Source organism: Grammomys surdaster, unplaced genomic scaffold (assembly GCF_004785775.1).
Source record: "Grammomys surdaster isolate TR1022 unplaced genomic scaffold, NIH_TR_1.0 170, whole genome shotgun sequence".
In the NCBI taxonomy this organism is placed as follows: domain Eukaryota; kingdom Metazoa; phylum Chordata; class Mammalia; order Rodentia; family Muridae; genus Grammomys; species Grammomys surdaster.
In genome coordinates this window covers 23764499-23780744 of record NW_021604618.1, presented here as the reverse complement: position 1 = coordinate 23780744, position 16246 = coordinate 23764499, and the positions used below count along the sequence as shown (strand labels likewise).

Below are 16246 nucleotides of genomic sequence, written 5' to 3'. Positions count from 1 at the left end.
GTCAGGCTGTGGCGGAGGCCGTGACAGGGGGTCGGCGGGAAGTGGGAGCTCAGCGAAGCCGGAGCGGCCCTGAGCTCCGCCCGCTGAGGAGGAGTGAAGCTCAGGGCGCTGGTGCGGAAGGCGGAGGGGTGAAGTCAGGGTTGAGTGGGCGGAAGTGCTCTGGAGCTGAAGTGAGGCCGGTGAGAGGGCTGGAGCGGGAGAGGTGGGGGCCTGGAGCTGTCCGGCTTCCTCCCTCCAGGGCGTTGGGGAGCGTACACGCTTGAGCACAACACGACACGTTTTCTAAATGTCAAACTGTTGCTTTGTCCAACTATAGGGCGTAGTAAGCCTACATCCTGCCGCTGCCCTACCTCGTAGCCTGCTTTGTCAGGTCCACGTGAGGTCTGTATTCTTTGTCCTGCCTTAGGCCTCATGCCCTCCTTGCCTGCTGTTTTCACCGATTGTTACTTGTTCGTTTGTTTGAGAGGGTGGGTAACTGAGGATTTGAACCCGGAACCTTGCACAATGCTGGGCAAGTGATCCAACACTGAATTATACCCCTACTCCTCTTCTGACTTTTTGAGTCATGATCACACCAAAGTGTTCAGGCTAGCCTTGATTCATTCTGTAATCCAGGCAGGTCTAGAACTTTCCATCCTCTGGCCTCAGCCTCCCGAGTAGCTGAGACTGATGGTGTGCACTATGCACTAACAAGCACAGGCTCAGCGTCTACTTTTTTTTTTGGAGGCAAAGACTGGCTGCCCTGGAACTCATTATATAGACCAGGCAAATGTGGAACTCAAGCAGAAAATCACTATCCTCTTGAGATTGAAATATCTGTCTACACCGACAGCTTTTTAAACTGATATTTGTTTGTTTTTCAAGATAGAGTTTCTCTGTGTAGCCCTGGCTATCCTTGACTAGGCTGTCCTTGAGCTCAGAGCTTTGTCTGCCTCCAGAGCGTTGGGATCCAAAGCCATAGGCCACTTGCCCAGCATTTAAGCCTATTTTTCAAAAAGGAGTATTTAATTACAAATGCTGTCAGAAAGTGAAAATAACCCGAATATTTAGTTGGCTGTGGAGATATCTCTTATAACTTTTCTGTCTTTTGCTTAGATGAAAAACAAAATCAAAACCAAACAACAACAAGAAACCTTTGGGCCTTCAAATGTGTTTATTTTTAAATGCTCATGGTTTCTTTGTGTGGGCTCCTTAAATCTCTAAAAGGCAAAGAAGGTGGGGGAGGAGAGAGCCTGCTAATTGTAGTGCAACTCTTAAGCATGACATCCTTGGTTCTCTCTTGTTAACAGACATGGCACAGGAACGAGGACACTTAAAGCTGCCCAGAGCTGACGCCATCCGTTCAAAGCTCATTGACACGTTCTCCCTCATAGAGCATCTGCAGGGCTTGAGCCAAGCTGTGCCAAGGCACACTCTCCGGGAGATATTTGGTTAGTAACCTTCCTGTCCACACCCTCACAAGAAAGTAGAGACATACTTAAGAGTGGAGCCAGGAATGGTGATACATGACTGAATTGGGGATCATTTGAGCTTTACATAATAAAGACCAGCTTGGGTTACATAGCAAGATTCTGGTTCAGAAAACAAAATGAAACAAAAACAAAAAAAAAATTAGGGCTGGCAAAATGACTTAATGAGTAAAAGTGCCTGCTGCCAATACTGATGACCTGAGTTGGATTCTCAGGACCTACCTGGAAGAAGAGAACTGATTCCCAAAAGTTGTCCTCCAGCCTACACATGCACACACACACACAAATATTTAAAAAAAAAAAAAAAGGAAATAAACCAGGTGTGGGTGATGCTTGCCTACAATCCCAGCACTCTGGAGGAGGAGGCATCAGGAATTCAAGGTCATCCTTGGTTGAGAACAATATGAGTTGTATGAGACCCTATCTCAAATAATGAGGCCAGAGACACAGCCCAGTGAGTGCAGGCACTTGCTCTGTAAACCTAAGTTCTATCTTCAGAACCCACATGGTACAAGAAGTCAACCTACCTCTACAGTTGTGCTCTGACACACACACACACACACACACACACACAGGAATACATTTTTTTTAAAGATTTATTTATGTATATGAGTACACTGCAGCTGTCTTCAGAAGAGGGCATCAGATCTCATTACAGATGGTTGTGAGCCACCATGTGGTTGCTGGGAAGGAAGCATAACCGCTGAGCCATCTCTCCAGCCCAAATTGTTGTTGTTAAGTACAAATAAAAGGAAATTTAGGGATGAGAAGCTACATTACATGCAATAAACTCAGAGCTTTATAAGTAAAACTTTTAGAATCTATGTATAGGACCTCTATCACTTTGGAAAGTTTCCACCAAACGTACTTAAAACTTGAAGGTTTCTGGGCAGGTCGTGGTAGCACAGGCATTTGATGCCAGTACTTAGAAGGTAAGGTCCAGTGGCTCTCTGAGTTGGAGAGAGCCTGCTCTACATACCAGGTTCTAAAGCAGCTGGGACTAAAACAAAATAACACTTCATACCTTTTGTATCCATGAGCATGGTTAGGGTTAGTTATAAACTATACATTTCCACTTCAAACTAACAGAGTTCTTAGTTGCTTTGAGGAAGAGTACCTTACAAGGCAGAGCTCCTGCTGCATGGAAGAGGGTCCATTATTTCACCAGCATCCCTATCCCAACTCTACCTGCTCATCACAGTCCTCCAGCCAGTCTGTATTTTATCTACTGTCCTTTCTGTTTTAGGCGGAGGCTGGGGAGATATGAAGGCAGGCTTAGGTGTTACCAGTACTGGTGGACTCAAGCTGAGAAACAGGCATCCCCAATTACCTTCCCATTTTTGTTACAGATCCTTCTCGTCAGAAGAAACTCATGTCGGGAGATCAGGAGCAGCTAGTGCGCTTTTCCATAAAGCCCCGGCGTATGGGGCACATTACACACGCCCAGCGGATGCTGAGCAGGCTCCGAGTGCGGTGCAGTCGAAGACCACCGCTTTCCTTGTGGGCTGGATGGGTTCTTGAGAGTATCCTTTTGTGTCACTTGCTTTTATCTGTGGCTATTCCTCTTCTGTCAGTGACTTACTTTTCCTCTCTCAAACCGTTTCCTTCCAATTCTCATATCTGATATTGTTGTCTTTATTATTTAAGCTGTGTAAATGAAAAAGCACTTCATCAGCTTCCTTAAAAGAAAACAGGTCCTATCTTCTCGAAGTTTATCATCTCCCTCATCTTTCTGAATACCTTTGTGCTGATGGTTGAAATAGGTAAGAACAGGGGCTGGACGAAAAAGACAGTGTGTGGAAGACAGTTCTCTCCTGGCCTGACCACTTTGTAGTTTCAGATACCATCTCATTGTGATGGGGACAGACTTATTTCTTCATTTATTTCATGAGACAGAGTCTCAGGTAGCCTACACTAGCTACAGTACCCTGAACTCCATATGTAATCAGGGTGACCTTGAACCTTACCTTCTGCTTCTATTGCCCATCTGAGATTATGGTCGTGCAACCCTAAAGTCATTTATAAATTATATAAAATGTATTGAAAACAGAAGGACATCTTGTCTAGTTGCTAGCTCAGGAAGATTACTCAGGTCAGGAGTGGTGACAAAGGCCTTTAATCCAGTGTTCTGGAAGCTAAGACAGGGTGGTGAGTTAAGGCCAGCCTTCACTATGCAGTAAAATTGTCTCAAAAAATAAAAATAAAAATTCCCAAGTTTCCTGTGTGTCTGTATGTTTGTTGAAAGATGAAAACAGCTGGGCAGTGGTGGCACATGCCTTTGATCCCAGGACTTGGGAGGCAGAGGCAGGCGGATCTCTGAGTTCGAGGCCAGCCTGGTCTACAGAGTGAGTTCCAGGATGGCCAGGGCTACACAGAGAAACCCTGTCTCAAAAACCAAAAAAAAAAAAAAAAAAAAAAAAGATGAAAACCGAGAAGGGCCAAAATAGAGAATGAGTGTGTATGTTTCATAAAGTCCAGCCAAGTCTCAGATGAACCATGTAGCCCAGGCTGACCTTAAATTTTTGATCCCCCTGCTTTCATTTTCTAGTGCCAAGATTATAGGCATGTGTCACCATGTTGGGTATAATGGGTGCTGAAGACTGGACCTAGGGCTTTGTGCATGCTAAGCAAGTACACTGCCACCTTAGTTAAATCCGTAGCTCCTGCTTTGGGTATATTTGAGACAGGGTCTCACTGTGTGATATAGGCTAATCTGAAACTCATCCAAGTCCTCTGCCTCTAAAAGTGTGCACACCACCACTGCTGGCAGTAATCTCAGTTCTTGAGAAGTGGTTGCAGGAGGATTTGCTGAGACCAGACTGGGCTATATATAGCAAGAGCATCTCAAAAACATAAGAGAAAAAAAACTGAAGTAACTATTTTTGACTAGTATATTATTGTATATTATATTTTATTATTTATTTATTTATTTAGGTTTTTTTGAGACAGGGTTTCTCTGTGTAGCCCTGGCTGTCCTGGATCTCACTCTGTAGACCAGGCTGACCTTGAACTCAGAAATCTGCCTGCCTCTGCCTCCCAAGTGCTGGGATTAAAGGCGTGTGCCACCACTGCCTGGCTATAATTTATTTTTTATTATTTTTACTATTTTTATTTATTCTTTCTTCTAATACATCCTGACCACAGTTTCCCCTCCCTCCACTTCTTCCAGTTCCTCTGACACATCCCCTGTCTCTTAGATCCTTTCCTCCTCTATTTCCCTTTAGAAAAGAGGAGTATCAACCAAACATGGCATAACAAGTTACAATAAGAGTAGGCACAAACCCTCATATCAAGGCCAGACAAGGCAACCCAGTAGGAAGGAAAGGGTTCCAAGAGCAGGCAAAAGAGTCAGAGACACCCCCACTGCCATTGTTAGAAGTCCCACAGGAACATCAAGCTATACAACCACCACATACATGCAGAGGACCTAGAGCAAACCCATGCAGGCTCCCTGATTGCTGTTTCAGTCTCTGTGAGTCCCTAGAACCCGGCTTAATTGATTCTGTGGACCATGTTCTCCTGCTGTCCTCGACCCCTCTAGGCTCCTACAGTCCTCCCTCCTCCTCTCCTGTGGTGTACTACCTGAAGTTTGGCTGTGGGTCTCTGCATTTGCTCCCATCAGTTGCTGGACGAAGTCTCTGATGATTGGGCTAGGCACCAATCTGAACTTCTGGAAGCTGTCATGTTGCATTTTAATGTTTAGGTTATACTTTTTTTTAAGATTTATTTTCTGTCTCAGTGTGTGGCTCACATGTACATGCAGGTGTTCTCAGAGGCCAGAAGTAAATGTCAGATCCCCTGGAGCTGGAGTAACAGATAGTTGTGAATTGCAAGTGGGTGCTAGGAATCAGTGCTCTTAACCTCTGGGACATCATCTGTCCAGCCCCTGCCTGGCACTTTGGAGGCCCAACTTAGTTGCAGAAGACTGTCTCAAAGCAAAAAACTCCCTCAAAAGACTTAGTATCTAAAATAGGGATAATTCTCATATGCTAATGTAGGAAAGTTATTGTCATACTTGAGGCAACAGCAAATTTAGGAAAAGTACTAGAAACCAGATAAGTCTTTAAGAACATAAAGGCCATTTAGGTATAGTTCTTATAGTTAGAGCCATCATTATGGAGGATACTTCTATCCATCCACAGAAGTTCTTGGGGAAGGGCAGCAAGATGTGGATAAAGCTACTTGCCACCAAGCCTGACCTGAAGAGAGCAACAGTACTCACAGACGTAAAAACAAGCACTCGTTCTGGGGGCTGGAGGAAAGGCTCGGAGGTTGAAAACACTGACTGCTCTTTCACAGAAGTCCAAAGTTCATTTCCCAGCAACCACAAGGTCACTAACAACCATCTGTAATGAGATCTGCTGCCCTCTTGTGGCATGGAAGCAAAACACTGAATAAAAAAAAATCTTTAAAAAAAATCATCCTGGGACACATCAATGAGGCATCAATAAGAGACATCTTTGAAATTATTCAAAATTAAAATTTTTTTTTTGGTTTTTCGAGACCATTTCTCTGTGTAGCCCTGACTGTCCTGGAACTCACTCCATAGACCAGGCTGGCCTCAAACTCAGAAATCCGCCTGCCTCTGCCTCCCAAGTGCTGGGATTAAAGGTGTGTGCCACCACTGCCCAGCCAAAATTTTAAATTTTGAAAAGACTTAATGTTATATTTCTATATTTTCAAGACCCATTGCTTTCCTATAAACTTTAGGACAAACTTAAGTATGGCAGATGGTGGGGGTGTAATAAAGAGGGAAATTCTATAGTCGTTGTACAACTATAGAATGGGTTGTAAGTGACTTGCAACTAGTATTTATACCAGAGCAAGAGGTGAAGTATGGCTGTTGTTTTGTGGGTAATTATACCCTATATTACAAAGGTTGAAGCAATAATGTAGTGAGAAACTCAGGGGCTGGAGAGAGGGCTCAACAGTTAAAAGCACTTGTGACTCTTGCAGAAAATCCTGGTTTGATTTCCGGCACCCAGATAGTAGCTCACAACAGTCTGACTTCTTCTGACTCAGGCAGCAGGCACACATTCAGAACACATACATATATGCATGCAGGCAAAATACTCATATACGTAAAAAAATCTTAAAAAGACTGAAATTGAAAGAGAGGAAATAGTAGTGCTCGTGGGCTGGAGAGATGGCTCAGTGGTTAAGAGCCCTGACTGCTCTTCCAGAGGTCCTGAGTTCAATTCCCAGCAACCACATAGTGGCTCACAGCCATCTGTAATGGGATATGATGCACTCTTCTGTTGTGTCTGAAGACAGGTTCAGTGTACTCATATACGTAAAATAGAAATCTACAAAAATATAAATCTATAAAAAAAGAATTAAAAAGTGTAACTATAAAAAAAAAGAAAGAAAAAGAAATAGTAGTGCTCACAACTCTGGTTTATAAGTGACCATGCTTTATTATTCAGCGGCTCACCAAATCTTCATCTCTCCCTTGCTCTGCCTTACAGAATTGATGGAAACCACAAATACTAGTCTGTGGCCATTGAAGCTGGCTTTGGAGGTGGCAGATTGGTTTATCTTGCTTAGCTTCATTGTAGAGATCATTCTAATGTGGTTGTCCAGCTTTTTTCACTTCTGGAAGAATGCCTGGAATGTCTTTGACTTTGTTGTTACCATGTTGGTAAGAATAGATATCCTTAGGATTAGTTAAAGGGACCAGAAATGTGCCTAGGTAAATTAAATTAACTAAAACCCCCAAGAAGGAATGTATAGATGTTTATCTAATTTGTTGCTTTGATTTTCCCCCTTAAAACTAAAAGTAATTGTAGAAATTGTTGTCATTAGGAATATCAACCCTTAAAATAACATCTGCCAGTTACTGAACATTAAGTGTCAGCTACTATTTTAAGTATTTTATATGTATTATCTTATGTTCTATAACAACTCAAGAGATAAACACCAACTTTATTGCATTTTAAAATATCTAAACAAAGTTGAAGTACATAGCTTAAATAGGTTAGTATAAAAAGACTAAACAGCAAACAGACCCCAGAATATGCTATTCGAAGATAACACCCAAAGAACTCTTAAGAAGATGGAATGGAAAAGGAGTAACCTGGGTCCTTTGGGTATCTTTACTTTTTGCCTGTGTCTCCCACAGTCTCTGCTTCCTGAGTTTGTGGTGTTGATGGGAGTCTCGGGGCAGTCTGTGTGGCTTGAGCTGCTGAGGGTCTCTCGGGTGCTGAGGTCTCTCAAACTGTTTGCACGATTCCGTCAAATTAAAGTTATTCTTTTGGCTCTGGTCAGGGCCCTGAAGGTAATGTGAACTGATTAAAGTGGGGTGGGGGGCAAGTTAGAAAGACATGAGTTTAGTATTTGATATAGTCAAAGAAAGTCATGAAAGTCTCTTTAAAGTGTTCTTGTATGAGAAAGGATAGGAGGTAAAGTGCTGTAGTTTAAAGATACCCTGTGTATTTGATAGGAGATAACTCAGTGGGCTTGGCTGGGCTGCTGGCGGGGATCAGCCTTCTCTTACCTACCCCTGACTTGAATCCTGACCTTTAGAGCATGACGTTCCTCTTGATGTTGCTGCTTATCTTCTTCTACATTTTTGCTGTGACTGGTGTCTTCTTCTTCAGAGAGTATTCCCGTTCAACTCTCTCGGACCTGGAATACAACATGTTCTTCTCGTAAGCATGGCTGAGATTAACCCTCAAGAGGGGAGAGGCTTGTCTGATACTGAGAAGCTCATCTAAAGCACAATAATACGAGAAAACTAGAGTAAGAGTGGGACAGAACAAAAGAGAAGAAAAACAGGCGGTCTTGCAGCTCTGATGTTGGGCCTAGGACAACCAGTTCTGGTTCCTTTGTTTTTAAAAATTGTAATTAAAATTTATGTCCTTTCCTTCTTACCTTCCCCCCTGACCTCTCCCTGACCCTTCTCATGACCTCCCACACTCTTTCAAATCAACTTTCTTTTTATTATATGTACATATATATATGCATAGATATATAAATACAACTCTCTGAGGCTATTTAGTATTGCTTGTATGTATATGATTTCAGGACTGATCGCCTTATATTAGATAAACCAATCGGGGATCAGCCATAGCAGATCAATTCTCCTTCTTTCAGCAGTCATCAGTCAGTTGCCCTTAGTTCTTTGTTCAGGGGTGCGACCCCATGACATTTTCGTCTTTTAGGTCAGTGTGTCTCTGTCATTGTCTAGGCAGCCATATTGCTAATGTATTATGCATATAGTTTCCCTGTCATTTCTAGGAGATGCTTTCTGCTTTCTCTTCAGCAATGTTTCCTGAGCCTTAAGTGCAGGAGCTGTGTTGCAGATGTATCTACTGGAGCTGGGCTCCCTCTGCTTTATGAGCAGATGTGGTGTTCTGTAATGGTCTCTATCTGTTGCAAAGAGAAGCTTCCTTGATGCAGGATGAGAGATACACTTATCTGTGAGGACAAGGAGAAATTCTGTTTGTTTGTTTGTTTGTTTTGTTTTGTTTTCTTTCTTTTTTTGTTTTTTTGTTTTGTTTTTTTGTTTTTTTTTTTTTGTTTTTCAAGACAGGGTTTCTCTGTATAGCCCTGGCTATCCTGGAACTTACTCTGTAGACCAGGCTGGCCTTGAACTCAGAAATCTGCCTGCCTCTGCCTCCCAAGTGCTTGTTTGTTTGTTTTCAAGACAGGGTTTCTCTGTATAGTTCTGGCTGTCCTAGAACTCACTCTGTAGACCAGGCTGGCCTCGAATAGAGATCTGACAGTCTCTGCCTCCCAAGTGTTGAGATTAAAGGTGTGTGCCACCACTGCCTGACCCTTTTGGGATATTTTAACCATGCTGGTCATTGTTATAGTTGAAGAGCACCACAGCTCGATAATCCTTCCTTGGAAGCTTGCATATCACCTTCTGGTTTTATAAAAGCTAGGCTGCAGGAAGAAGGCTTTCAGATTAGATCCAGCTCAAATTTTCTGAGTTCTGTGTCCAAAATGTATTGTATCTTCAGGAATAAGGACTTACCTTCCACTTTTGACAGGCAGCCAATGGCAGCAGCAAGAGCCTAGACAATTTTGGGAGTCACTTGGACTACCCTGACCATAGCCTAAATTGAGATTTCTCATGCCTGACAGTGGGTTTTTTTTTTTAGATAGTCTATTCACTCTTGTGGGGAGCACTGCCATCCAAAGTGGCATAATTTAAGTTATGTATATAATGTACATATTTATATTGTATAATTTTAGGTGAACATAAAATAGCATAGTTTCTTAAATATCTTCAGTGTTATTTGCCCTCCTTCTCCCTGTCTCCTTCTAAATTGATTACCCTTCCTCACCTCTTCCCAATTTACCCCCACCTTTGTTTTTCCTATTTCCCTATTATATCACCTGTATTCTGCTAGTCTTCTTGCTGGTCCCTAGCCCCATGGTTCTTTTTTCCTCATTTCTGTGGCTACTTGGCTGTATACTCACTTTCAAAGACTTGGACCTAGGAATGACAGAGAATATGTGGTATTTGTGTGGTCTGAATTACCTCATTCAATTCAATATATATTGAAGTTGCTTCAATTTCTTAGCATTGTACATAATAATGTCAATGAGCAGGCTGAGCAAGTATCTGTAAAGAAGGTTGTTGAGTACTCTGGGCATATGCCAAGGAGTGGTAGATTTATATTTAGCTTTTGAGGATTCTCAGCATTGATTTACATTGTGGCTACACGGTTTGTAATCTCCCCAACAGTGAATGAGGGTTCCCTTTTCCCTACGTTTTTGCCAACATTTGTTGTCAACTTTGTTGATCTTAGCTAGTCTAAATAAGATTAGATGAAATCTCAGAATTGTATTTTCCTACTTGTTAAGGATGACTTAAGGAATACTTTTTGAGATATTTACTAGCCTTTTTTTTAGACCAGGCTGGCCTCGAACTCAGAAATCTGCCTGCCTCTGCCTCCCAAGTGCTGGGATTAAAGGTGTGCGCCACCACTGCCTGGCTGCCATTTTTATTTCTTCTATTTAGAACTCTTTGTTGAGATCCATAGTCCATTTTTAAAATTCAGTAATTTGTTTTCCTGACTCTGTTTTTTTTTTTGTTGTTGTTGTTCTTTATGTAATCTGGACATTAATCCTCCATCAGATATATAATTGGCAAAGATTCTCTCCTACTATTTTAGCCAGTGTTCTATTGCATGAAGATACATCATGACCATGGCAATTCTTATAAAGAAAAATATTTCATTGGGAGCTGGCTTATTTTCAGAGGTTTAGTTCATTTTCATCATGGTGGAAAGTATGGTGACATACAGGCAGATCTTGTACCGGAGAAGGAGCTGAGAGTCTACATCTGGATCAGCAGGCAGCAGGAAAAGAGACGCATTGAGCCTTGCTTAAGCTTTTGAAACCTCAAAGCCCAACCCAGTGACATACTTCCTCCAACAAGGCTATACCTATCAACAGGACCATATGTCCTAATACTTTCAAATTCTGCCATTCCCTGTGAGCATTTGGGGGCCATTTTTATTCAAACCACCCCTCTCACTCTATGAACTGATTTTTTTCTTAGCTGTACAGAAGTCTTTTAGTTTAATAAAGTTCTGCATCTCAGTTGTTAGCCTTAATTCCTGGACAAGTAGGGTTGTTCTGGCTTTGTTTGGAACCTTACGAATTAAAACACTTCCTCATCTAGTACCTTTAAATACAGAATACTCCAGTTAGGAAGCCTGGCTTTGCAACTCAGTTACCTTGTTGTTTGTTTTATTTTGAGAGAGAGTGTGTATCGCACATATCCCAGATATTCTCTCTCTTTTCTCTCTCTCAATATAAATCTACCATATGACCCAGCTATACCACTCCTTGGCATATGCCCAGAGTACTCAACAACCTACTTTACAGATACTTGCTCAACCTACTCATATTATTATAATAATATTATCATATAATAATTAATATAATTAATAATAATAATATAATTAATATAAAAATATAATTGTTGTTATATGATAACATTATTAACTATATATGTATAGTTACACACACACACACACACACACACATATATATATATATTATATATATATATTTTTTTTTTTCCTAAAAATTAGGATCAGGGCCAAAGTAGTTAAGAGCACTGGCTGCTCTTCCAGAGAACCTAGTTTTAATTCCCAGGACCCACATAAGAGCTCAAAACCATCTCTAACTCGAGTTCTAGGAGATCAGACTCTCTCTTTTGCATGCATGTGGTTCACAGACATACAAGTAGGCAACACATCTATACACAGAATAACTTAAAAAAAATAAAGATGGCCTAGAAAAATAAAGATGGCTCTTAACTCAGTGGTTAAGAGCACTGATTGCTCTAGCATATGACCTGGGTTCAATTCCCAGCACCAACATGGTGGCTCATAACCACGGGAAACTCTAGGGAATCTGTTCCCCTCTTCCAGCTATCCTGGGCACCAAGTATACATATGGTGCACATACATACAGGCAAAATAGCCATATACAAAATTAAAAAAATATTCATAGCTACAGTTTGTATTGCTAGGAAGAGACACCATGACCAAGGCAAGTCTTATAATGGCGACATTTGCCGGGCCAGTGGTGGCGGACACCTTTAATCCCAGCACTTGGGAGGCAGAGGCAGGCGGATTTCTGAGTTCGAGGCCAGCCTGGTCTACGGAGTGAGTTCCAGGACAGCCAGAACTATACAGAGAAATCTTGTCTCAAAAAAAAAGACATTTAATTGGGGCTGGGTTAACATAAGGTTCAGAGGTTCAGTCCATTATCATTAAGGTGGGAACACGGCAGCATCCAGGCAGGCATGGTGCAGGAGGAGCTGAGAGTTCTACATCTTCATTTAAAGGCTGCTAGGAGAAGACTGGCTTCCAGGTGGTTAGGAGGAGGGTCTCATTGCCCCATCCCCACAGTGACACACTTCCTCCAACAAGGCCACACCTACTCTTACAAGGCCACACCTCCTAATAGTGCCACTCCCTGGGCCAAGCATATTCAAACCACCACAGTTGGTGAGGGAGAGCAAGATGGATCAGTGGATAAAGGTGCTTGCTGCCAAGCCTGATAATCTGATCAATCTTGGAACCCAATGGTAGAAGAGAGAATTAACTCTTGCAAGAAATCCTTTGTGCTCTGCCCCTGGGACGTGACATGCGTATGTATACACACACACACACACACACACACACACTAAGTAAATGCAAAAAAAAAATTGAAAAATCCCTGTAGTATGCATTTATTGAGAAAATAGCAACTCTAGGACTAATGGAGTATTGAGAGGTATTTAAAGGGCTATTCATGATAAAGGGGAGCATAGTAAAATTACACTGGAGAATGATTAGCTAGAAAATGTTAAATATGATAGAAAAGGAGCTAATTCAAAGATACTAGAAAGAAATGCCCTTATGTTGCTTTAAGAATAAGAATGAGAACCTAGTGGTTGTGGTGCATGCCTTTAAACCCAGCTCTCAGGAGGCACAAAGCAGGTGGATCTCTTAGTTTCAGGCCAACCTGGTCTACAGACCAAGTTCCAGGATAGCCAGGGCTATACAGAGTAACCTTGTCTCATAAAACCCCCCAAGCCAATAAAAAAAAATAGTAAGAATGAGGCCAGATGAAGACAGGAATTCACCTCCAAGTTCAAAGTCAGCCTTGTCTACATAGGGTTCCAATCTAGCCAGGGCTGCACAGTGAGACTCAAAACAAAAACAAAGCCACGTTTAGATTTCTGTTTCTGTATATTCACTCTCTCCCTTTTTTTTTAGGGATCTACTAAATTCCCTGGTGACAGTGTTCATACTCTTCACCTTGGATCATTGGTATGCAGTACTTCAGGATATCTGGAAGGTGCCAGAATCTAGCCGTGTCTTTAGCAGCATCTATGTGATCCTTTGGTTGTTGCTTGGTTCCATAATCTTTCGAAATATCATAGTAGCCATGATGGGTAAGCACAGAGGAGGTACAACTTCATAGGAGGGATGGTGGGAAGAAACTGGCAATTGGGTTTGGTAGACTATTGGTAGAGAACCCAGTACTGGAAGTTTGGATATTGGAATAGATATTTCACTTTGTTTCTCTCCACTTAAGCACTCTTCTTGGTTTAGTTATTACCACCTTCTAACTCCTAATGGCCCTTTGGGGGCAGTTACTAACTTTCAGAATATCAGAAATGAGCTGAATGAGGAGATGACCCACCTGGAGGTTCAGTATAAAGCTGACATGTTCAAGCGACAGATTATCCAGAGGTCAGCTTTTATGTGTTCAAACCCAATGTTATTTCTCAACTCACTCCCTGTTTCTTTTTCTTGGCCCTGTAGGTAAAGAAGTCCACATACTAGTGTTTTGTTTTGTTTTTAATATGCTGTACTTCCCTTCATAGCTTAGGTTTCTTTTCTTATAGAGCTGAATTATTTTTTTATTACACTTCTGCTGGCCTGTGGCTTTTCCCCCTAATTTTAATTTCTTTCTTTCTTCTTTTTTTTTTTTATAGGAGACATCAATCTGAATCATTAAGGTAAAGTAGTGATAGCAACATGGATGACAGGAGAAGGATGTGAATTGGGATGGAAAGATGAGGTGTAGATGCAAAAATCATCAAAGATGAAGATTTGTTGAGAGAGAATCCATGATACCTTCCAACATTATATGTTTATTTTTTAGCTCTCTAAAACCCATGGGTGGGGTCTTTGCAGATGTGGTTAATCGAAATATATTTAGATGGATCATCCTGGGTTATTTGGGTAGGTTCTAAATTAGCAATAAATATCCTTCTAGGAAACCAAGAGAAGATATGACAGCAGAGAATAGGTGAAAACCTGGAGGTTGTTTATTTTGTTGAGATAGTGTTTTTTTCTATAGTCCTGGCTATCCTGGAGCTTGATGACCGCTTCAAAGTCACAGAGCTCCTCCTGCATCTGCCTCTGAGTACTGGGATTAAACACATGTGCCACCACACTTAGCTGATTGTTTTGTTTCTGTGGAGGATTTTTTTTCTCAAATTTTTTTTTTTAACTTTAGGTTTGGCATGGTAGTAGATGCTTTTACCCATCATGACTGGCTATGGCTTGTAGTGTTAAATGGGGCATCCTCATTACAAGTAATATGTGAGCAAAGACTTGAGAGCAATGAGATTTCTGTGAGTGTATATGGTGAAAGTATTAGTAGCAGAGAGAACAGCTGCTACAAATATTCTGAATTGTAAGTACACCTAATGCATTTGAGAAACAGAATTGACCATTATAATTGGAGCAGAAAATGATTAACAGGAGATGAAGTCAGAGAAAGAATGGATTACGTTTTAGCTTCTTTTTGGCAGCTGTGATAAAACACCCAGACCAAGGTAACTTAAAGAAGGAAGAGTTTATTTTGGCTTATGTTTCCAGAGAGAGTAGAATAATGGCAGAGAAGGCATAGCCAGAGCTGCAAACTGAGAAATCACCTCTTTAACTGCAAACATGAAGCAGAGAAAGTGAACTGGAAGTGGGACAAGGCTGTGAACTCTCAAAACCTGTCCCTAGGGACATACTTCCCCCAGCAAAACTCCCCTTCCTAAAGGTTCCACAACCTTTTCAAATGGTACCACCAACCAGGGACCATGTGCTCAAATGCACGAAATGATTCAAACCATCCTAGCACTTAGCAGGATTCTGTAGGGCCATAGGAGATTGTTGTAGGCTCTTAGACTCATTTATAACAAATGGAAGCAAAACAGAGGAATAGTATTAAGTGATTTACATTTAAAAACAGTTTTTCTGTTGGACTGGTGTGAGAAGGAAGAAAATAGTTAAGAAAGATATATTGGGGATGACTGAGCTGGGAAGTACCTAAGCCTAGAGTCTGAGAACAGTTTGGCTCTTAAAGCTGTAAACCAAAGCTTTAGGGATGCCAGGCTCAGGGCAAGCATAATAAATGGACTTGTAAGTATATTTGAAGTAATAAAATTTCTTTCTATATGTATAGAGGAACCAGCCAAGGAAGGGTCTCTGAAGACATAACAGAAACTTCAGATGTCGAAAGCGATGCCGACGAAAGCGATGCTGACGAAAGCGATACCAGTGAAAGCGACGGCGATGAGAAGAGCGGTAGCGACGAGAAGAGCAGCGAGCAGAAAAGTGATGGCGAGAAAAGCGATGATGAGAAAGACTATGCCGAGAAAATCTATCCGGAGAAAATCTATCCAGAGAAAATCTATTCAGAGAAAAGCTATACCCAGAAAAGCATTGATGAGACTGAAGCTGAAAAAGAAAGAGAAAGAGAAAGAGGAAGAGGAAGAGAAAGAGAAAGAGAAAGAGAAAGAGAAAGAGAAAGAGAAAGAGAAAGAGAAAGAGAAAGAGAAAAAGAAAAAGAAAAACAAGAGGAGTCAAAAGAAAAAGTCTACCCGGCTTCTCCTCCAGACTCTTCATCCCACGGCTCCGCTGCGGCTGATACTGCTTTCATTGGTATGCAGAACGGCTCCTTCCATTTGAATTCACATTCCTCTTGCTTAGGAGACCCACAGTCATTGTTTTGTGGCCCAGGATGATTTCAAAACTCAATTCTCCTGCCTTATGTTGCAAATTTTGGGAGGGTAGGCAAAGTGTAAGACATCCAGGCTATCGTTGCCTCCTCCTCCTCCTCTTTTTTTTCTCCTTCCCATTTGCAGACTTACACTGTAGCCCAAGTTAGCTTGAAAGTCATTATATAACCCTAGCAAGCCTATGTGACTCAGCCTCCCAAGCTCTGGAATTGCAGGTGTGTGCCATCACATCTGGCTTAGACATGTGTTTCTTCTTCTTCTTCTTCTTCTTCTTCTTCTTCTTCTTCTTCTTCTT

The 16246-nt window shown here is 41.6% G+C and overlaps 1 protein-coding gene across 1 annotated transcript in view; it reads left to right on the top strand.

Moving 5' to 3' along the window:
- The first annotated feature begins 18 nt into the window (after nt 1-18).
- Catsper2 (cation channel sperm associated 2) overlaps nt 19-16246 on the top strand; it is a 19356-nt gene continuing 3128 nt past the window's right edge. Inside the window, exons 1-12 of the mRNA XM_028766799.1 lie at nt 19-179; nt 1290-1430; nt 2819-2992; nt 3164-3232; nt 6938-7110; nt 7591-7746; nt 7995-8119; nt 13202-13380; nt 13582-13681; nt 13927-13950; nt 15396-15659; nt 15744-15874. Of these exons, the coding sequence (XP_028622632.1) occupies nt 1292-1430; nt 2819-2992; nt 3164-3232; nt 6938-7110; nt 7591-7746; nt 7995-8119; nt 13202-13380; nt 13582-13681; nt 13927-13950; nt 15396-15659; nt 15744-15874 (1534 nt within the window). The 5' untranslated portion in view covers nt 19-179; nt 1290-1291. The remainder of the gene's footprint in view (nt 180-1289; nt 1431-2818; nt 2993-3163; nt 3233-6937; nt 7111-7590; nt 7747-7994; nt 8120-13201; nt 13381-13581; nt 13682-13926; nt 13951-15395; nt 15660-15743; nt 15875-16246) is intronic.